Source organism: Macaca mulatta, chromosome 13 (assembly GCF_049350105.2).
Source record: "Macaca mulatta isolate MMU2019108-1 chromosome 13, T2T-MMU8v2.0, whole genome shotgun sequence".
Lineage (NCBI taxonomy): Eukaryota > Metazoa > Chordata > Mammalia > Primates > Cercopithecidae > Macaca > Macaca mulatta.
Genome location: NC_133418.1, coordinates 9,230,457 through 9,253,545, shown reverse-complemented (window position 1 = coordinate 9,253,545; position 23,089 = coordinate 9,230,457). Strand labels below are relative to the sequence as shown.

The window sequence follows — 23,089 nt, the reverse complement described above, 5'->3', positions numbered from 1 at the left end:
GCCAGGTGCTGGGAAAGATAAAGGATCTCAGCCCTTACCCTTGTACCCCCTTATATGTGCACTTATGAAAGCTTCTGTAGTTTGTAAACATCTGACATTTAGTTGTAGCAAAATAGGTATTTTATGCCTCTGTTGTTAAAGATAGAAATGTTGACATAAAAATCAATTAAGTATGAGCTCTACAGCAAAGGTTGTAAAGGGTGTTGGAAACAGTCGTGCCAAACACTTTTGTGCTAAGCCTGACTGCTTTTGGTATACCTGCACACTTTCAAGATGAATGGAACCCACTGTGGCCTCACTGGCTGCAGTTTGCAAATGATTCATCCTTCCCGCAGGGGAGGATTAATCAACTAGAGTGTCCTGAGCACATAGTGGGTGTTCGATAGTTGTTTGTTTTAGGAATTGCACGAGAGTTGCTGTCTTGAAATGCATGTAGCTTGGTGAGCCTGATGAAGCAGGCAGACTCGTTCCTTTTCAAGATTTGTTTGCAGTTTTACAGGCTCCCTAGAGAGCTCTTTTCCACGGGAGGAGCCGGAATCCACTGCGGAGCACCGTTTTTTATTTTGATCTTGAGCTTATGGAGTTGTCTTCCTTCAGTGACCCCTTTGCCTCTCCTATTGATTTCCATTTTGCAAAGGAGGCACTCTGGCCTTGTCTTATTTATAGGTTTTTCTCTGATCCATGAGTGCCTTCAAGCTCCATTTCCTGCCTTTTATTATGTACAGGGCCATTAAACAAGAGTGTGGTTTGCAAGGTGGAGGCAGAATTGTGCCTGGAACAGCATACAGGGCTGTCAGGCAGCAGGCGGTATTTGTGATTAAATCTGGCTGGGAAACTGATTTGTGCATCATGGGCTGTGAGTCTCACTGAACGAGTTTAACAGCCTTTCTGCAACTGTCTCTGAGCATGAAACAAGAAATCTTAGTATTTCATGTTCAGTCTTGTTTGTGTTTTGTTGATTTTTTTTTTTTTTTTTTTTTTTACTTCCAATTCTGAGTATCCTGTGTGGGAACTGAATTGTCTAAATTTATGGCTAGTAAGGAAAGAGGCTAGAAGGACACATACCAGTTGGTTATTGCTGAGTGGCAAGATGAGCGATTAAGCTTAGTTTTCTTCTTTGTAGTTTTATATGTTTTCCAAAATTCTTTAATAAAAATGGATTAATTTTGGAATCCGGGAAAAATTGCTTTTAGGAGGACAAATTGAGATTAGACTTTATTAGGGTGGGTTTTTGGAAAAAATATTCTTTATAACTGGTTGTGTTGATGTGATTTTGGGAGTACAGGTAATACCTGTTGGGCTTGTTAAAATGGGGTGTCGAAAGTGATACGTTATTCAGACTCAAATGGGAAGTCTTGTGTTACAGCCTGCACGGGTATCAGAGCTCACTGGGCTGTTAAAGTACTTGACCCAAGGCAGATACTGTCTCAATGAAATGGAGAAGTAGTCAGAAATGTTTCAGCAAGGGTTCTCTTGACATAACAGAAACTGGCAAGAGAGTGCTGCCTGTGACACAATATAACAACATAGTGTCATATTGTTCTAGTCTTCTTGCGTTAGGGGCCACTGGTCTCTAAGGGAGGAAGGTTTGGGATTAAAATGGGCTTGTCTGCAAAGAGCCCAACAGAAAGGTAAGGGTGGGTTACACAAGGTTGGAACTGTCAGGACCATGAGTGGCCAGTACCCTGAGCAGTCACGCCTCCATTCACGGCCTTTGGGAGACTGAGAGTGGCACCTCAGCGTTCAGGGAAGAGCTATGGGTAATCCTGGATTGTCCTGCGTTTGGCAGCGGAGGTGGAACAGGCTGTTCCAGTCTAACCCTGATGCCTCTGGCACCTGGCATTTCATTTGAAGACTGTATCAGATCTGAAAGCCAAGCTCTTTGTGACATCTTGATTTTCCTTCTCCCATTATGGCCCTAGCCTTTCATTTTATAGACTTGAACCATCTGTTCACAACGAGAAATGGAATCTAATTGCTCTTCAGAACCATCATGGCGGGAGACCACCTTAGATCAATGGATGGCCAAGTGGATAGATGCGCCGGGGGTGTTTTCACAGAACTGTATTCCTTAATGCCACAGCAACAAGTGTGAGAAAGACACAGCAGTGACTGGGTTTGGAACTGGCTGCTGTGTTGCTGAGGATTCTTGCTGTCATGTGTTTGAGCATGATATCACCCTGCTTGGAGGCCCAATACAACAGGACCCCCCTACGTTCGGTCTGAGGCAAAGCAGATGACTTGGTCCCCATCCAGGCGTTATTTATGGAGCAGCTGGAAGACTGTGTCAGGGGTGAGCAGTGAGGACCCAGAGCACATGTATGTTCAGATGGATTTAGGATTCATTGCTTGGGGGATGAGGTTAGGAAAAGTTGTTTTTCTATTTACATTAGAAGCCCAACTGCAGAAATCTCTGACCACTAGAATTTCACAGGTTTTTTTTTTTTTTTTTTTAAACAAAACAAAACAAAAAACTGTGGTCAAGTACACAACATTTGACCATTGTAACGATTGTTAAATGTACACTTTGGTGGCATTGTGTGCATTTGCATTGTTGTGCCACCGTCACCACCAGACATCTTCGGGATTCTTTTCATCCTGCAAAACTGACTCTCTGCACCCAATAATTTTCAGGTTCTGAATGAAGACTCAAACCAATTTCTCCCTCCTTTAATTCAGTGTGAATCGGACAGTCAGTCCAGGCAACGTAACTCGCCCTGGACACCTGAGGCTAGCAGCCACACCCATTGTTCTCTCTTGGTTTCCTGAGAAAGCAAAGGACCCTTGTGTGGATGTCGTCATTCCCACGTATCTGGGGGCACCATGTGCAGGTGACTGCTCGTTCTGCTCTTAAGAATGAGGGCTAGGCCGGGCGCGGTGGCTCAAGCCTGTAATCCCAGCACTTTGGGAGGCCGAGACAGGCGGATCACGAGGTCAGGAGATCGAGACCATCCTGGCTAACACGGTGAAACCCCGTCTCTACTAAAAAATACAAAAAAGTAGCTGGGCGAGGTGGCGGGCGCCTGTAGTCCCAGCTACTCGGGAGGCTGAGGCCGGAGAATGGCCTAAACCCGGGAGGCGGAGCTTGCAGTGAGCTGAGATCCGGCCACTGCACCCCAGCCTGGGTGACAGAGCGAAATTCTGTCTCAAAAAAAAAAAAGAATGAGGGCCAGCATCCTTCCCTTGCAGTACCCTTGAAATGCTCCTCCGGACCGGCACTCGCGCACACACTTAGGCATTCGTGTTGTGGATTCGGCAGGCTTGTTCCACCAGCCGTGATGGGCACAGGACCACCCATGGTGTCTGTTTAGTTATAAACAATGAGCTCGTCAGGTTGCCACTGCTGGAGCATCCTGCATGGTATGGTTGCCCTGTGGCTTTGCCCGCTGCTCTGCTGCACTCCCTGAAAATAGCAGTCGTTTCTTGGTTTAGTGGGAATTTGTGGGGATCATAAGAGTTCTCATTAAGAGTGATACTGAATTATAAAATGCTTTGTAAAAACAAAATTCAAAAGTTGGGTAATTTGGATTATTAATTTTACTTTGAATAGGTAGATTTCTCATGTCGACAATGCAAATTTCCCCAGCATTTTTCTTTTCTTTTTACTAGTCGTTAGAAAGGACGTCATATGGTCTTTTTTGGTTATTTGTGACTTTTCATGAATAAAAGTTTTCCCTTTGTTCTGGTTCTTTTTTTTTTTTTTTTTTTGAGATGGAGTTTCGCCCTTGTTGGTTGCCCAGGTTGGAGTGCAGTGGTGTGATCTTGGCTCACTGCAACCTCCACCTCCTGGGTTCAAGTGATTCTCCTACCTCAGCTTCCCAAGTAGCCAGGATTACAGGTGTGTACCACCACGCCTGGCTAATTTTTTTTGTATTTTTAGTAGAGATGGGGTTTTACCGTATTGGCCAGGCTGGTGTTGAATTTCTGACTTCAGGTGATCCACCTGCCTCGGCCTCCCAAAGTACTGGGATTACAGACGTGATCCACTGCGTCCGGCCTGTTCTGGTTCTTTATTTGCTTTTCTCTCCAACCCTCAAAAACAGTGACAGCAGCCAAAGCAAACAGCCCTAGCATGAAGACAGCTATCTAGTGCAGATGGTTTCCCCACAGTGGCTTATGGTGCACTGTGAAGGTGCTGTCACAGTTTAATGGCTTGTGTATAGTAAGAAGTCCTTCTATTACTCCAGGAATAACGTTTTCCATCATTGAGCTGCTCAGATGTACTTCTTCTGGGCCCAAAGCTGTTAGGGAAGGCATACTTTAATGTGGGTGGGAGTGGGGCGGGGAAGAGGGAAGGGTGTTACTGTTTTTTTTTTTTTTTTTTTTTTTTTGAGACGGAGTCTCGCTGTGTCACCCAGGCTGGAGTGCAGTGGCGCGATCTCGGCTCACTGCAAGCTCCGCCTCCCGGGTTCACGCCATTCTCCTGCCTCAGCCTCCGAGTAGCTGGGACTACAGGCGCCCGCCACCACGCCCGGCTAGTTTTTTGTATTTTTAGTAGAGACGGGGTTTCACCATGTTAGCCAGGATGGTCTCGATCTCCTGACTTCGTGATCCACCCGCCTCGGCCTCCCAAAGTACTGGGATTACAGGCTTGAGCCACCGCGCCCGGCCTACTGTTTTTTTAAGAATGGGTTTTATTATGCTATGGTGCTATTATTGGTAAGAGCAGACCACTCGGCCACCACTGCCTGTGGTTAGCACAAGGCCCAACACAGTAGTTATAAAAACCATTAAGCCATGGGAAGGCTTCTCTGAGTACCCCTGTTTGCCCTGAATCAGTAGCTGTCATTTCGTCTCAGACTTAGTACCATCCCTGTGCATCAGATCCAGCCAGAATGAAAGAATTGCCATACTATTGCTTAGAAGCAAATTATTAGTAGGCCTCTATTTGGGCCCTAATTATAAAACTTGTCACTCGACATCTATCTCAGCCAGAGTTGTTATTCTAAGAGCCTAAAAATAGGAGTGTTGTGCTCGCGGAGACGCCAGGAGGATTTTCCTGTAGCGCCAGACAAGCCATATGGAACTGCTGCGGAAGGGAAAGCAGGATGCACGAGGCAGTGGCCCCGCAGCCCTTGAGTGGGGCCTCGTTCCTGGAGATGCAGCAGAGAATTTGCCGGTTCAGGTTTGTGGAGGGAAAGTCAGTCTGAATGTAGATAGAACGAGGTTTGTAGATGATGTAGTAGTTCTAAAAATAAGTGATTGCCTGTCTCTAACCAGTCCTCACTCAGTGGGCTCTGAAGCCAGGGCAGGGGAGGCCCGGCATCATCTCTCAGTGCTCAGGGCCTCAGCTGCCTCATCCCATTGGCAGAAAGGTGGTGGGAGGATCAGATGAGAAAACATGCACGTGGGGTAGGAAGGACAGCAGTATTTTTTTTTTTTGTAATGATCCTGCTCATAAGTATTGCCCAAAGGCCTCCTTGTGAGTTACCTTCAGCTTCCTTATAAAAGGACAGACTAAGTAGGGCTGTACCCTGTTGTGGGAGCATGCATTAACATTTTGCCACATAGTTGCTTTCTCTATGTGTATATATGTATATATTTTTGTCTTTGACCCGTTTGAAATTTGCAGACATGTTATCCAAATTTCTGATAATGTTGAAGGCATTCTTTGCCATGTTAACCTTTTTTTGTTTGCCCATCCAGCAAAAACTTAACGGGTAATCCTTTCTTTGAGTTTTCTTTTCTCACCCCTGTCTTCCCCTTGTCTGCAGAGTTGTGCCAGGGCCTCTCACTGCCCTGCCTCCCAGCTTTGCATCTCCTCTATGGCGCTGGTCCTTGGTACCGTGGGTGGTTCCACCCTTAGTGCTCTAGTTTACCCCCTGGTTTCATGCCTCTCCACCGCCCCAACCTTGGGTTCCTATGGTGGCAGTTTGCATTTGCACAGATGTGGGGGGTTACTCTGCCCCACTTCTCTGCAGGTGGGCACTGATTGGCTTGAGTTTCCTTGACAATTTTTAAAGAAATCAACTTTATTTTTTAGAACAGTTTTAGATTTGCAGAAAAATCGTGAGGATAGTACAGAGGGTTCTGGTATACCCCATACCTGGTTTTGGCTTCTGTGCTATTGACAACTTGTATTGGTATGGTATATTTGTTACAATTAATGAACTGATACTGTTACATTATTGTGGTAGGCTGAATAAAGTCTCCATCCTGTGAATGTTAGGCCCCCTGTGACAAGGGAGCATTAAGCTAGTAGATGGAATTAAGGTTGCTAATCAGCTGACCTTAAAAAGGGGAGATTATCCTGGAGTAATGGTGGGCGGCGGGGTGGGGCGCCAATGTGATCGCAAGGGTTCTTATAACTGGATGAGGGGATCCGAAGAGAGGACCAAAGAGTTGGTAGCGTGGGAAGAACTTGGCCTGATGTTGCTGGTCTTGGAGATGGAGCAAGGGGCCCTGAGCCAAGTAAAGTTGTGGGTCTCAGAAGCTGGAAAGGGCAAGCAGACGGAGACTTGCACCTGTCACCACCTCGACCCTAGCTCAGTGCGTTCTGTATCAGACTCATACATTTGTTTTGTTTGAAGCTATTATGGTTGTGGTAGCTTGTTATGGCAGTGGTAGAAAATGAATACAATTATTATTAACCAGAGTCCGTGTCTTATTCAGATTTCCCTCGTCTTGTGTTCCAGGATTCCATTCAGGACATCACATTACATTTAGTTGTCAACGTGGCGGGGACAGTTTCTCAGACTTTCCCTGTTTTGAATGACCTTCACAGTTTTGAGAAAATGCTGGTCCTGTGTTTTGTAGAACGTCCCTCAGTTGGGATTTATCTGATGTTTTTCTCGTGGTAGATGAGGGTGATTGGCTTTGGGAGACGAAGACCACAGAGATAAAGTGCCATTCTCATCAATTCATACCGAGGGGACATTTTCCCCTCCCCTCTTTTTCTTTCTCTTGTTTTATTTTTTGAGACAGAGCCTTGCTGTCTCGCCCAAGCTGGAAATGCAGTGATGATCATAGCTCACTACAACCTCAAACTTTTGGCTCAGGTCATCCTCCCACCTCAGCCTGCTGAGTGGCTAGGACTACAGGCACCTGCTATCATGCCAGGCTCAAGGGTACCTTCTGTCAACATGACTTATCTTTATGGATGCTGTCGTCAGTCACCTGGCTGAGGTAGTACTTGTCAGGTTTCTTCAATGTAAAGTTACTTCCCCCACTTTTCATACTGTGGATTGTGTGTGGTTAGCATTCCTTACTTTCTGACACTGTAAATGGTTCCAGGCTCATCTTGTATATTTCCTGCTCCAGTTCCAGAAGCAGCCATGTCTCCAAGGAGCCCTGGTTCCTTTTATTGGAGCATGGAAGTAGAAACCAAATCTGCACCCTACATGTGCTCATTGCTTCTAGACCCTCTCAGAGGGCAAGGAATTTTTTTTCCTGACAGAGCAAGGAAATACATCTGTGTGAGTTTACTTTTGTATATATGCATCTCTATAGATATTTCTCCATGCAACTGTATTAGGATTCTCCAGGGAGACAGAACCTCTAGGATATATATCTTTCTCTGCCTTTTTTTCCCTGTCTCAGCCCTCAGCCAGTTGGATAGTGCCTGCCCACAGGGAGACTGGATCTTCTATACTTAGTCCACGGATTCAAATGCTTGTCTCTTTTGGAAACACCCTCACAGCTATCCCCAGAAATAATGCTTTACCAGTGACTGGGGTATCTCTCAGCCTAGTCAAGTTGACACCTACAATTAACCATCACAGTAACCCTTTGTATCTATAGTGAGCTGAACCTGAGTTCACACCTGTCTCTGACTCTAGTTCATTACCATCTGGATCATTCTTGCCTCTTTCCCTTGCCTGTCTGTAAGCTCCTACTGCACAAGGGAGAAACCTGGCTCTCACGCTCTGCCATCCCTTTTCTTAAGGGTTCATTTACAATATACCGATGCTCCTTAGCTTATGATGGGGTTACATGCCAATAAACTCATCCTAGGTTGAAAATATCATAGTAAAAAATGCGTGGAATACACCTGACCCTCCAAACATTGTAGCTTAGCCTCACCCACCTTAAACGTTCTCAGAACACTTAACATGAGCTTACAGTTAGGCAAAGTCTTCTAACACAAAGCATATTTGATAACAAAGTGTGAATATCTCATGTAATATATTGAATACAGTGCACTGTAGAGCACAGTACCGGTTGTTTATCTTTGTGATCACGGGGCTTACTGGAACCTGCAGCTCACAGCTGCTGCCCAGCATCACGAGAGAGTGCCGTGCCTTGCACCACTAGCCTGGGAAAAGGTGAAAGTTCAAAATTCAAAGGATGGGCCGGGCGCGGTGGCTCAAGCCTGTAATCCCAGCACTTTGGGAGGCCGAGACGGGCGGATCACAACGTCAGGAGTTCGAGACCATCCTGGCTAACACGGTGAAACCCCGTCTCTACTAAAAAATACAAAAAAAAAAAAAAAAAAAAAAACTAGCCGGGCGAGGCGGTGGGCGCCTGTAGTCCCAGCTACTCGGGAGGCTGAGGCAGGAGAATGGCGTAAAAACCCGGGAGGCGGAGCTTGCAATGAGCTGAGATCCGGCCACTGCACTCCAGCCTGGGCGACACAGCGAGACTCCGTCTCAAAAAAAAAAAAAAAATTCAAAGGATGGTTTCTACCGAATGTGTATGGCTTTCATACCATTGTAAAACCAAAAAAAACTGTAAGTGGAACCATTGTTAGGCGGGGACCATCTGTGCATGCGAAGTAGTTTCAGGGTTGTTAACCTGTGGCCCATGGAGTCCTGTACTTGTGTATGGTTCTTTGCCTTCCTTTCCACAGACTCCACTTATTTCCACAATTACTTAGGTCTGTCCCCTATTTCCCTCACTCCTCGCACTGAGGCTGTTTCATACATGTGTAGTACAGTCAGGTTGCTGGGTCACGTCCTGCATTAAATCCAGGGGTCCCCCTGACCTCCTAAAGGATTTATTTTTAAAACTTGCAAACATTAGGGTTTACTCTTTGTCCTGTAAAGTTCTGTGGGTTTTGACAAACACAGTGTCATGCATCCCCAGTCACAATATTATACAGAATAGTTTTCATTGCCCTAAAATTCCCTGAGGTTTGACTAATTTAACTTTTTCCCTCTAGCAACCACCTGTCTTTCTACTCTTGCTATAGTTTTACCTTTTCCTTTTTCTGGAATAAGTGGAATCATACAGTATGTAGCTTTCTTAGGAGGGCGTCTGTCCCTTAACAATATGCTTTTAAGTTTCCTGTGTGTGAAAAGTCATGGCTTGATAGATTTTTTTTTTTTTAAATCACAGGATAATACTCTACTGAATGGATCTAACCACAGTTTGGTTATCCATTCACCTATTGAAGGACATCTTGGTTGCATCCAGTTTTAGGTAATTATGAATAAAGCTGCCATAAACATTCATATGCAGGTTTTTCTGTAGACAAATGTTTTTACATCAGTTGGGTAAATACCTAGGCACGTGATTGCAGGGATCATACGATAAGGCTGTGTTTAGTTTTGTACAAAACTATCAAATGATCTTCTAGGTGGCTGTGCATTTTGTATTATCCTCAGCAACGAATGAGTCCCTGTTGCTACACATCCTCACAACTGGTGTCATCAGTTTCTTGGATTTTAGCCATTCTATGAAGTATATAATGGTATCTTGTTTTAATTTGCAATTTCCTAGTGACAAAAGATGTTGGACATTATATATATATATAAATTTTTTTTTTTTTTTTTAAATTTGAGTCAGAGTCTGGTCTGTCGTCCAGGCTGGAGTGTAGTGGCACAATCTAGGCTCACTGCAACCTCCGCCTCCCTGGTTCAAGCGATTCTCCTGCTTCAGCCTCCCAAGTAACTGGGATTACAGGCATGTGTGCCACCACGCCCAGCTGAGTTTTGTATTTTTAGTACAAACAGGGTTTCGCCATGTTGGCCAGGGTGGTTGCAAAACATTTCATACGTTATTTGTCATCTATGTATCTTCTGTGGTGAGATATCTATTCAGACTTTTTTGCCTATTTTTAATTGGGTCATTTGTTTTCTTATTGTTGAGCTTTAAGCATTCTTCGTATGTTTTGGATATAAGTCCTTTATCAGACGTGTTTTGCAAGTACTTTCTCTCAGTCAGTGGCTTGTCTTTTGGTACTCAAGTGTCCTTTGCAGAGCAAAAGTTTTAAAATAAATTCCAATATCAAATTTTCCCCACAGATTGTGCTTTTGGTGTTATCTCTACAGAGTCATCGCCATACTCAAAGTCATCTAGGCCTTCTCCTACGTTATGTTGTAGAATATATATATATATATTTTTTGAGATAGAGTTTTGCTCTTGTTGCCCAGGCTGGAGTGCAATGGTGCGATCTCGGCTTACTGCAACCTCCACCTCCCGGGTTCAAGCGATTCTCCTGTCTCAGCCTCCTGAGTCTCAGCGCATGCCACCATGCCCGGCTAATTTTTGTGTTTTTTGTAGAGATGGTTTCATCATATTGGTCAGGCAGGTCTTGAATGCCTGACCTCAGGTGATCCTCCCGACTCGGCCTCCTAAAGTGCTGGGATTACAGGCATGAGCCACTGCGCCTGGCCAGTGTTGTAGAAGTTTTATAGTTTTGTGTTTTACATGTAGGTTTATGAGCCATTTCGAATTACTTTTTGTGAAAGATGTAAGGTCTGTGTCTGGGTTCATTTCTTTGCATATGGATGTCTAGTGGTTTAACACTATTTGTTGAAAAAATTATCCTTTTCCACTGAACTACCTTTGCTTTTTGTCAACGGTAAGTATTTAGTAAGTATTGACTTACATATCTGATCTATTGCCAGTATCACAACACTGTCTTGATTACTGTAGCTTTGTAGCAAGTCTTGAAATGGCAAAGTGTGAGTCCTCCAACTTTGTTCTTCTTCTCCGGTATTGTGTTGGCTTGTCTGTATCTTGACATTTTTGTATCAACTTTAGAATCAGTTACCAATATTTACAAAATAGTGTGTGGGATTTCTATTGGGATTGCATTGAATCTGTAGATCAAATTGGGAGGAATTACATCTTAACAGTATTAAATCTTCTAAACCATGAACATGGAATATCTATCTGTTTAGATCATTGATTTCTTTTCATCAGAGTTTTGTAGTTTAACACAAATAAAGCCTGTGCATATTTAGTTAGGCTTATGCCTAACAAAAATACCTTTTACTGTTGTCAGTGGTAATTTTGTTTCCCAAATTCTAGTTGTTCCAATTCCAGTTGTTCCAATTCCAGTTGTTCCAATTCCAGTTGTTCCAATTCCAGTTGTTCCAATTCCAGTTGTTCCAGTTGCTGGTATGTAGGAGAGAGGTTATCATATTAACCTTGAATCCTGCAGCCTTGTTCTACTTGCTTATTAGTTCCTTTAGATTTTCTTGCTGATTCTGAGATTTTTCTACAAAGACAGGCATATCATCTGTGAACAAAATTTTGTTTTTTTCTTCTCTCTCTCTCTCTATATATACATATCTTTTATTTTCACTTTTTATCTTACTGCATTAACTAGAACTTTTAGTATGATGTTGACTAGGAGTGATGCAAGAAGACATTCTTGTCTTGTTCCTGGTTTTAGTGGGGAAGTATCTAGTTTCTTATCATTAAGTATGATGTTAACTGTAGGGAGTTTTTCTGTAACTGTTTTGTCTTAATTGCTTCTTTCTTTCTCTTTCCCTCTCCCTCCCCTCCCGTCCCCTCCGCTTTCTCTTGTCAAAAAAACAAAAAACAAAACAAAACAAACAAACAACAAAAAAAAACAGGATGCATGTGCAGAATGTGCAGGTTTGTTACATAGGTATGCGTGTGCCATGGTGGTTTGCTGTACCTATGGACCCATCCTCTAAATTCCTTCCACTCACCCCCGACCCCCCAACAGGGCCCCTCTCTGTGTCCATGTGTTCTCATTGCTCAACTCCCACTTACAAGTGAGAACATGAGATGTTTGGTTTTCTGTTCCTGCATTAGTTCGCTGAGGATCATGGCTTCCAGCTTCATCTATCCCTGCAAAGGACATGATCTCATTCCTTTTTATGGCTGCATAGTATTCCATAGTGTATATGTACCACATTTTCTTTATCCTGTCTATCATTGATGGGCATTTGGGTTCGTTCCATGTCTTTGCTGTTATAAATAGTGCTGCGATAAACATAAATGTGCATGTATCTTTATAGGAGAATGATTTATATTCCTTTAGGTATGTATGCAGTAATGGAATTGCTGGGTCAAATGGTATTTCTGATTCTAGATCCTTGAGGAATTGCCATACTGTCTTCCATAAAGGTTGAAGTAATTTACATTCCCACCAACAATGTAAAAGCATTCCTATTTCTTCACAGCCCCGCCAGCATCTGTTGTTTCCTGACTTTTTAATAATTGCCGTTCTGACTGGCATGAGATGGTATCTCATTGTGGTTTTGATTTGCATTTCTCTGATGATCAGTGATGTTGAGCTTTTATTCATGTTTGTTGGCTGCGTAAATGTTTTCTTCTGAGAAGTATCTGTTCATATCCTTTAGCCACTTTTTGATGGAGTTAGTTTTTTCTTGTAAATATGTTTAAGTTCTTTGTAAATTTTGGACATTAGATCTTTGTCAGATGAATAGATTGCAAAAATTTTCTCCCATCTGTAGGTTGCCTCTTCACTCTGATACTAATTTCTTTTGCTGTGCAGAAGAGCTTTAGTTTAAAATTAGATCATATCTGTCAATTTTGACTTTTGTTGCAGTTGCTTTTGGCATTTTAGTCATGAAGTCTACGCCCATGCCTGTGTCCTGGATGGTATTGCCTAGGTTTTCTTCTAGGGTTTTTATGGTTTTGGGTTTTACATTTTAGTCTTTAATCCACCTTGAGTTAATTTTTGTATAAGGTGTAAGGAAGGGGTCCAGTTTCATTTTTCTGCGTATAGCTAGCCAGTTTTCCCAGCACAATTTACTGAGTAGGAGATTCTTTCCCTATTGCTTGTTTTTGTCATGTTTGTTGAAGATCAGGTGGTTGTAGATGTGTGGTGTTATTTCTAAGGTTCTGCTCCATTGGTCTATATGCCTGCTTTGGTACCAGTACCATGCCATTTTGGTTATTGTAGCTTTGTAGTATAGTTTGAAATCAGGTAGTATGTACTAAAAATAAATACATTTTTAGTAGTATTTTCAGCTTTGTTCTTTTTGTTTAGGATTGTCTTGGCTATATGGGGTCTTCTTTGATTCCATATGAAATTTAAAATACTTTTTTTCTAGTACTGTGAAGAATGTCAATGGTAGTTTAATGGGAATAGCATTGAATCTATGACTTTCTTTGGGCAGTATGGCCATTTTCACAATATTGATTCTTCCTATCCATGAGGATGGAATGTTTTTCCATTTGTTTGTGTCCTCTCTCATTTCCTTGAGCAGTGGTTTGTAGTTCTCTTTGAAGAGATCCTTCATATGCCTTGTTAGCTGTATTCCTAGGTATTTTATTCTCTTTGTAGTGATAGTGGGAGTTCATTCATGATTTGGCTCTCTGCTTGTCTATTGTTGGTGTATAGGAATGCTTGTGATTTTTGCACATTGGTTTTGTATCCTGAGACTTTACTGATGTTACCTCTCAGTTCAAGAAGTTTTTGGGCTGAGATGGTGGGGTTTTCTGAATATAAAATTATGTCATCTGTAAACAGAGACAACTTGATTTCCTCTCTTCCTATTTGAATTGGCCAGAACTTCCAATACTATGTTGAATAGGAGTGATGAGAGAGGGCATCCTTGTCTTATACTGGTTTTCAATGGAAATGCTTCCAGCTTTTGCCCATTCAGTGCGATATTGACTGTGGGTTTGTCATAAGTAGCTCTTACTATTTTGAGTTATATTCCATCAATACCTAGTTTATTGAGAATTTTTAACATGAAGGGATATTGAATTTTATCAAAGGCCTTTTCTGCATCTGTTGAGATAATCAGGTGGTTTTTGTCTTTGGTTCTGTTCATGTGACAGATTGTTTATTGATTTGCATATTTTGAAGCAACCTTGGATCCCAGGGGTGAAGCTGACTTAATCATGGTGGATATGTGTTTTGCTCTGCTGCTGGATTCGGTTTGCCAGTATCTTATTGAGGATTTTCACATCGATGCTCATCAGGGATATTGGTCTGAAGTTTTCTTTTTTTGTGTGTGTCTCTTCCCAGTTTTGGTATCAGTATGATGCTGGCCTCATAAAATGAGTTAGGGAGGAGTCCCTCCTTTTCAATTGTTTGGAATAGTTTCAGAAGGAATGGTACCAGCTACTCTTTGTATTTCTGGTAGAATTCAGCTGTGAATCCATCTGGTCCTGGGCATTTTTTGGTTGGTAGGCTATTAATTACTGCCTCAATTTCGGAGCTTGTTATTGGTTTATTCAGGGATTCGACTTCTTCCTGGTTTAGTCTTGGTAGGGTGTATGCGTCCAGGGATTTATCCATTTCTTCTAGATTTTCTAGTTTATTTATGTAGAACTATTTATAGTATTCTCTGATGGCAGTTTGTATTTTTGTGATGTCAATGGTGATATCCCCTTTATCATTTTTATCCCCTTTATCATTTTTCATTGTGTCTATTTGATTCTTCTCTCTCTTCTTTATTAGTCTAGCTAGCAGTCTACCTATTTTGTTAATTTTTTCAAAAACCATCTCCTGGATTCGTTGATTTTTGTTTGTTTGTTTGTTTGTTTTGGAGGGTTTTTCGTGTGCCTATCTCCTTCAATTCTTCTCTGATCTTAGTTATTTCTTGTCTTCTGCTAGCTTTTTGGATTAGTTTGCTCTTGCTTCTTTAGCTCTTTTAATTGTGATGTTACGGTATTGATTTGAGATCTTTCTAGCTTTCTGATGTGGGGTTTAAGTGCTGTAAATTTCCCTCTTAACACTGCTTTAGCTGTGTCCCAGAGATTCTGGTATGTTGTCTTTTTGTTCTCATTGGTTTCAAATAACTTCTTGATTTCTGCCATAGTTTCATAATTTACCCAGGAGTCTTTCAGGAACAGGTTGTTCAATTTCGATGAAATTGTATGGTTTTGATTGATTAATTAATTAATTATTATTATTATTATTATTATTTGAGACGGAGTCTCACTCTGTCGCCCAGGCTGGAGTGCAGTGGTGCAATCTCAGCTCACTGAAACCTCTGCCTCCCGGGTTCACGCCATTCTCCTGCCTCTCAGCCTCCCGAGTAGCTGGGACCACGGGCGCCTGCTACCACTTCTGGCTAATTTTTTGTATTTTTAGTAGAGACGGAGTTTCACCATGTTAGCTAGGATGGTATCAATCTCCTGACCTCATGATCCGCCCGCTTCGGCCTCCCAAAGTGCTGGGATTACAGGCGTGAGCCACCACGCCTGGCTTGATTGAATTTCTTGATCCTGAGTTCTAGTTTGATTGCACTGAGAGACTGTTTGTTATGATTTCAGTTCTTTTGTATTTGCTGAGGAGTGTTTTACTTCCAGTTATGTGTTCGATTTTAGAACAAGTGCCATGTGCCACTGAGAAGAATGTATACGCTGTTGATTTGGGGTAGAGACTTCTGGAGACGTCTACTAGGTCCGCTTGACAGAGCTGAGTTCAAGTCCTGAATATCCTTGTTAATTTTCTGTCTCATTGATCTGTCTAATACTGACAGTGGGGTGTTGTAATCTCCCACTATTGTTTGGGAGTGTAAGTCTCTCTTTTTTTTTTTTTGAGACAGAGGTTCACTCTTGTTGCCCAGGCTGGAAAGCAGTGGCGTAATCTCAGCTCACTGCAACATCCGTCCTTGGTTTCAAGCGATTCTCCTTTCTCAGCCTCCTGAGTAGCCCCCGCCACCACGCCTGGCTGATGTTGTATTTTTAGTAGAGGCAGGGTTTCACTATGTTGGTCAAGCTGGTCTTGAACTCCTGCCCTCATGTTGGGGTCCGCGTGTTTCCTAAACAAAGGAATGAACACACAAGACAACACAAGACAAGACAAACATGGCGGCCGCCTCGAATGGCGCGCTCTGCTTTATTTTATACGGTCGTTTGTGGAATGTTGCCAAGTCACAAGACACATTGTTGTTTTTCTGACCTTTCCCTGACTTTCTGGATTTTCAAGATGTTTACACATAAACAAGCACCCAACGCCCTGCTTCGTTCGCGAGAGCAGGACTCATGGGGAGCACCCTGTTTGCGAGCACGTAGTCCTCTACACCTCAGGTAATCCGCCCGCCTCAGTCAAAAGTCCTCACATATAACTTTGGATCCCTAAAAATGTAACTGCTAATAACTTACTGTTAACTAGAAGCCTCACCGATAAAACAGTTGGTTAACACATTTTTGTGTGCTGTGTGTATTATATGCTGTGTTCTTACAATAAAGTAGAGAAAAGGTTAAGAAAATTATAATGAACAGAAAATATATTTACTCTTCAGTAAGTGGAAGGGATCATCATAAAGGTCTTCATCCTCATCATCTTTATATTGAGTAGTCTGAAGAGGAGGAGGGGGTTGGCCTTGCTGGCTCGGGGTGGCAGGGGCAGAAGAGATTCCACATGTTAGTGGACTCATACAGTTCAAACCTGTGTTGTTCAGGGGTCAGCTGTACACACATGTACATGTACAGACGTGTATTTCCTGGCTGTGTACACTGAGGGGACCTGGAGGCACCCCATTTGCAATAAGCACACCTGGCTTCCACATACTGGCTTTTAAATCCCCTTCTTCACTAAAGAAACCAGAGTTTCTTGGAGAAATGGTGGCTGAGAGTAGTGAAAGTACAAGATGAAGCTGGAATTTTTTGTTGTTCCAGAAAATATGAAGAACGATGGGGACATATCCAAAGGACACAAAAACCTGCTTGAAGGGGTTCCCACTGGCCAAACCTGGGACAATCAGAGCATCAGAATATATAATAGTAATAGATTATAACCCATTGAAAAAAGGAGAAAAACATGAGGCCATACTGATATAATTAAGTGAATAATGAAATATTTGATGAGGAATAGGAAATTGCGTGGCTTCAGAATACTTCTCCACAGAATGCTCGGTAATTACAAAGGAAAAAGGAGTAATTTTATAGTGCAGAAGCCTGGCAGCCCGTATGTGAGTGAAGTGATCAAAGCGAACATTACCAAGAATGGGACAAGTAGAGGTCGTCTGCTACCTGATAGGATGTGGTGAAAAGAACACAGCATCACTTATGATTCTTGCCGAAAATATATAACCTGAATCTAATCATGACCAGGCCTCAGACAGACCCAGACTTTGGGACATGCTACAAGAAAAACTGGCCTATAGGCCGGGCACGGTGGCTCAAGCCTGTAATCCCAGCACTTTGGGAGGCCGAGACGGGCAGATCACGAGGTCAGGAGATCGAGACTATCCTGACTAACACGGTGAAACCCCGTCTCCACTAAAAAATACAAAAAACTAGCCGGGCGTGGTGGCGGCGCCTGTAGTCCCAGCTACTCGGGAGGCTGAGGCAGGAGAATGACGTAAACCCGGGAGGCGGAGCTTGCAGTGAGCTGAGATCAGGCCACTGCACTCCAGCCTGGGCGACACAGTGAGACTCCGTCTCAAAAAAAAAAAAAAAATAAAAAACAAAACTGGCCTACAAAGCTTCAAAAGTGTCAAGGTCATGAGAGTCAGTGAAAGACTTCTCCAGATCCACGTAGTCCAAAGAGACTTGACAACTGAATGTGATTCTGAACGGAATCCATTGTAGCAAAAGGACGTTATTGGGACATTTGGCAACATGTGAATGGGTCTTATGATTAGATGGCGGGACCATATCAATATTAATGTTCTGAATTTGATGGTTGTGCTGTGGTTATATAGGAGGATGCTGTGTTTGTACTAAATATATGACGGGGTGTTAGGTAAGTAACTTGCCCCCAGTGATTCAGTTTTTCTTTACACTTGAAGTTGTTAAACTATATAAAAATAGACATAGTAATTGCTCATGCAGCTGTGGCCCTTATTCAGGGCCTATTAGTTAAGGGTAATGTGTAAAGTAAATTGAGGACCTAATCTTCTCAGCCATCTTAGCCATCTAGATTCCCAGGCAATTGAGGATCAGGATGCCTTTTTTTTTTAAAAACCAAGATCCTGCTCTGTCTCCCAGGGTAGGGCGCACTGGCATCATCACTGCTCACTGCAGCCTTGAACTCCCTAAGCTGAAGCTATCCTCCCACCTCAGCCTCCTGAGTAGCTGGGAATACGGGCACTCGCCACCATGCCCAGCTAATTCTTTAATTTTTGTAGAGATGAGATCTCACTGTATTGCCCAGGCTGGTCTTAAGCTCCTGGGCTGAAGTTATCCATCTGCCTCGGCCTCTCAAAGTGCTGGGAGTACAGGCATGAGCCACTGCACCCAGCTTGGGATGCCTTTTTTGTTTGTTTTGTTGTTGTTGTTTTTTGCCTGACATTGATTTCTGATGCCACTCATTACAGCAAAATGCTAATCCTGCACTCACATTTCATGCTTTATGGTCTATAAAAGACTTTGATAGGTTTTCTTTTCTTCTTTTCTTTTTTTTTGAGTTGGAGTTTCGCTGTTGTTGCCCAGGCTGGAGTGCAATGGTGTGATCTCAGCTTGCTGCAACCTCCACCTCCTGGGATCAAGCAATTCTCTTGCCTCAGCCTCCTTAGTAGCTGGGATTACAAGTGCCCGCCACCACGCCCATCTAATTTTTTGTATTTTTGATAGAGATAGGGTTTCACCACGTTGGCCAGGCTGGTCTAGAACTCCTGACCTCAGGTGATTTGGCCTCCCAAAGTGCTGGGATTACAGGTGTGAGCCACCATTCCCAACCGGTTTTCTTATTTACATCCCACAGTACCCTGGAGCAGGCAGGGATTATTCTGCCATATTGGAGAAGAGGATAATGATGATAAAATAATAATACTGGGTGACATAGAGTACTTTTTATGGGCTTGTAATAATTTAAGCACTTTGACTATTGGATACTTTAACTCATTTAATTATCCCAATTACCTTACGAAGTAGGTAGCCTGTGCTTATTTTATTTCAACAAGAAATCCAGGGCACAGACAAGTTAAGTGATTTGCTAAGGCCCCCCAGATTGAAAGTGGTGGAGCCAGGGTTTGCACCAGGCAGTCTGAGTCCAGAGCCCCTGCTTATTTATGTGCTGGGTTGGCTAGGCTGGGTGACTGGTTTGGGGCCCTTCGTTCACTTCTTCATTGATTCAGCAAAGGAGTGCTGAGTGCCTGTCAGGGGCAGGTCCTGCTGCAGATGCAGACAGAGCCCTTGGCTCCATGGAGCTCAGGCTTTGTGAGGCGAGTCGAAGAACTGGACATGAAACTGTCTCTGCCACCCCAGCATGGAGTCCAGACAGCGACCACATGCCTCGCGCACGAGGAGCTGGCCAGCCCCGTGCTCACAGGTGCACTTTCTTCTCTTCTCTTCTCTTTTGAAGGTCGCCTGGTCGGCGCTCTGGATGCAGTGTTGGATTCCAATGCACGGGTCGCTCCATTTCGAATTCTGCTTCAAGTTCCCGGCTCCCAGGTTTACTCTCCCATAGCATGTGGTGAGTTACTGACTGGATCAGACGTTTACTGGGCCATAGCCACTGGTGAGTTTTGTTCCAGTTGGAATGTTCCAAACCTTAAGGTGTAAGCATGCTGAGTATCTGCATGTCGGTGAAGCTTGAAGGTAACACCTTTGGATAACTCCCTCATCTGCTTTCAGGAACTTAACTCCCCTCCCCTCCACTCCCCTTCCTTCCCCTTCCCTCCTCTCCCTTGCCCTCCTCTTCTTTCCGTTCCTCTTCCTTCCTCTCCCCTTCTTCTCCTCCCCTCTCCTTTCCGCCCCTCCCTCTCAACCTTTGCTTTGCCCTCCCATCTTTTTTTTTTTTTTAAAACCATCAAAAGTACATAAAGGCTGTAATCTTGGGCAGCATAGCTTGGGCATGCCAGGCTTTCGATTGGTGTGTTTCTTGGTGCTCATATATTGTTGATAACGAATCGAGCCATTTTCTTCTTAATACTGTTTCTGACTTAACACATGTGCTCCTGAATGCATACACACATTGTGATGGTGTGGGCAGATTCTGAGGGCTGTGTCTGACTCAGGGCAGTCTTCTCCTATTGTGATGGTGTGGGCAGATTCTGAAGGCTGTGTCTGACTCAGGGCAGTCTTCTATTGTGATGGTGTGGGCACATTCTGAGGGCTGTGTCTGACCTAGGGCACTCTTGACCCCATGTTCCACCTTTGCACTGAGGGAATGAGTCACTGGACAGCTGGGGGCTGAGAGACGGTGGAAACCACCTGCTCATCTTCTCCCTCTGGAGTTTCTGTTCCTATCACAGGCATTACCTGGTGCTCTATCTAACCACTCAGGTTCCTCTTGGGCCAGGAGTCATCACTTGAGAAGACCCTTTTATTAAAAAACAAAACCAAAATGTCTTTTAAAAAAAAAAACAAAAAAAAAAACCAAAAGTAATAAATGCTCATCTTCCAGAAATGAAAAAGTAGATAAGAAAGAAGGAAAAAATAATCACCTGCAACCCTTTATCCATAGCTCATCTTCTTTCTGCATATATACGTGGTGTGGTTTTTTAGTTTTGTATCTTCTCATAGCACCTTATTAGTTACTTAAACTTTCAAAATCACCTCTACATGTTCTCTAGCAACATTTAAATTAAAAAAAAAATTAAATTTCATTTTATTGAGATGGAGTCTCACTATGTTGGCCAGGATGGTGGTCTTGAACTCCTGATCTTCAGTGATCAGCCTGCCTTGGCCTTCCAGAGTTGCTGGGATTACAGGCATGAGCCACCACGCCTGACCAACGTTGGAATTCTTTTTCCTTGAAAGTACAAGAAAGTGTGAAGAGAATTCACATTCATATCCCATGGATCCAATGCTAATCACTGTTAACATCTTGGCATTTTTTTTTTCCAGTTTGTTTTGTTTTTTAATTAAGACAGATCGTTCTGTATATGCATAAAATGACAAAGATGATGCATGCTCGGTAGAAAGAAATCAGACTGGGAATGGTGGCTCATGCCTGTAATCACAGCACTTTGGGAGGCCAAGGAAGGAGGATCGCTGGAATCCAGGAGTTCAAGACCAGCCTGGGCGACAAAGTGAGACATGTATCTCTGCAAAAAATTTAAAAATTAGCTAGGCCTGGTGGCATGTACCTGTAGTCTCAATTACTAGGAAGGCTGAGGATTGCTTGAACCCAAGAGTTCGAGACCACAGTGAGCTATGATGGTGCCACTGCACTCCAGCCCTGGGTGATAGAGGGAGAGCCCGTTTCTTAAAGAGGCTGGGTGCGGTGGCTCACGCCTGTAATTCCAACACTTTGTGAGGCCCAGGCGGGTGGATCATGAGGTCAGGAGTTCAAGACCAGCCTGGCCAAGATGGTGAAGCCCCATCTCTAGTAGAAATACAAAAATTAGCCGGGCATGTTGATGGGTGCCTATAATCCCAGCTACTTGGGAGGCTGAGGCAGGAGAATTGCTTGAACCCGGGAGGGGGAGGTAGCAGTGAGCCGAGATTATGCCAGTGCACTCCAGCCTGGGCGACAGAGTGAGACTCTGTCTCAAAAGAAAAAAAAAAAAGAGTGTGTCAAAGAAATCAGCTAACTGAAAAATACAAAAAAGGTATCTATCTCCTCAAATCCCAGCCACCCAAAGTAACCTCTAGTTTCATGAGGTGAACATCAGCCCAGATAACTTTCTGAGACATTTGGACACACAGGGATAGTGGAGAAGATGGACAGAAGGACTTTTATAAAAATGCAACTCATGTGTCAGTGTTTTTATAACAAAAGCACTACATTTACTTGATTTCAATAAAAGGAAGTAAACTGAAATGAAACCAAAGATATGTTAAACTTCAAATAAATGTTTCTTTAGTGCAAGAGGGATTATTTTCTAAAAGGTTCAAGTAAGGTTAAGGGAAGAGATTTTTGAAAGCATTAAAAGGTTAGAATTGTGGCTTTTGAAAAACAATGTTTTAAGTCTGATAGTGTTCACTGGCTCCCCACCCTCTGAGTCAAGGGTGCCAGCATTCTTATTATCCTCCCTGCTTTCCCAATCTCATTTAAAAAAATTTTATTATTAGTTTTACATTGTACTTACCATTCTGTCATGTAAACTTACTTTATTGTTTAGCTCAGTTCTCACTTATACATTGATTTAATGCTTTTACTCAGGTATGGATTTGCCAATCTGGAATTTTTTTTTTTTTTTTTTTTCCGAGACAGAGTCTTGCTCTTGTTGCCCAGACTAGAGTGCAATACTATAATCTCAGCTCACTGTAACCTCCACCTCCTGGGTTCAAATGATTCTTCTGCCTCAGCCTCCCAAGTAGCTGGGATTACATGCATGTGCCGCCACGCCCAGCTGATTTTTTGTATTTTTAGTAGACGGGATTTCACTATGTTAGCCAGGGTGGTCTGGATCTCATGACCTTGTGATCCGCCTGCCTCGGCCTCCCAAAGTGCTGGGATTACAGGCGCGAGCCACCGCGCCCGGCCTGTGGTCAAGTTGTTTTGATCCTCATTTCATTTTGTTAGGTTCCCAACATCCTTTTAACCTGTTACCCATTAGCTCATCTGTGAGTGCTTGTTTTATTGAACCCATGTTCTTCAGTTGTTGGGGAGCATGAAGCACTCGTGAAAATTTTCTTTTCTTCCTTGAATGTTCCATTCTCGTCTTGCATAGAATCTCTTCTTTAGAACCTTCTGTTCTCATCTGTTCATTTTCTTTTGCAGTCGAGTGTTTGCTTGTTTGCAGGGCTGTTTCTCCTCGTCTTGCTCATGCTTGGGCATTGTTATCCCAGACGTTATATTGGCACTAACGTAGTGTGACTTTAACTCGTGTTACGGGAACAGGGCAAGGAGGACTGGCATCTCGCTAGACGAGACATGGTGGGTGAGGGAGTAGGATCCTCTTTTTCACATTTCTTGCAGATTTGGAGCTTTTGATATGAGTATTTTCTCCCTGCTATGTTGGCTTCTGAGGAGTTATCAGGGTGGGGAGTTGCCCACATTTCTGCCCTGTTCCTGAATCCATGCCCTTTGTAACCACAGCCATACCACATTCTTAATGGCCACACAGCATTCAACTCTGTGGCTGTAGCTCAATTTACTCATCCAATCCTTTATTGGATACTTAAT

The 23,089-nt window shown here is 43.2% G+C and overlaps 1 protein-coding gene across 3 annotated transcripts in view; it reads left to right on the top strand.

Moving 5' to 3' along the window:
* The window catches only part of TBC1D8 (TBC1 domain family member 8), a 133,600-nt gene that overhangs the window by 37,065 nt on the left and 73,446 nt on the right, over positions 1-23,089 (top strand). The window contains exon 2 of one of the 3 annotated variants that reach the window (XM_015112967.3): positions 19,376-19,486. The exons of 1 other annotated variant lie outside the window; for it this stretch is intronic. In XM_015112967.3, the coding sequence (XP_014968453.3) occupies positions 19,376-19,486 (111 nt within the window). Of the gene's footprint in view, positions 1-19,375; positions 19,532-23,089 lie in introns of all 3 variants that reach the window. One more of the 3 variants, XM_015112966.3, reaches the window with a different exon arrangement.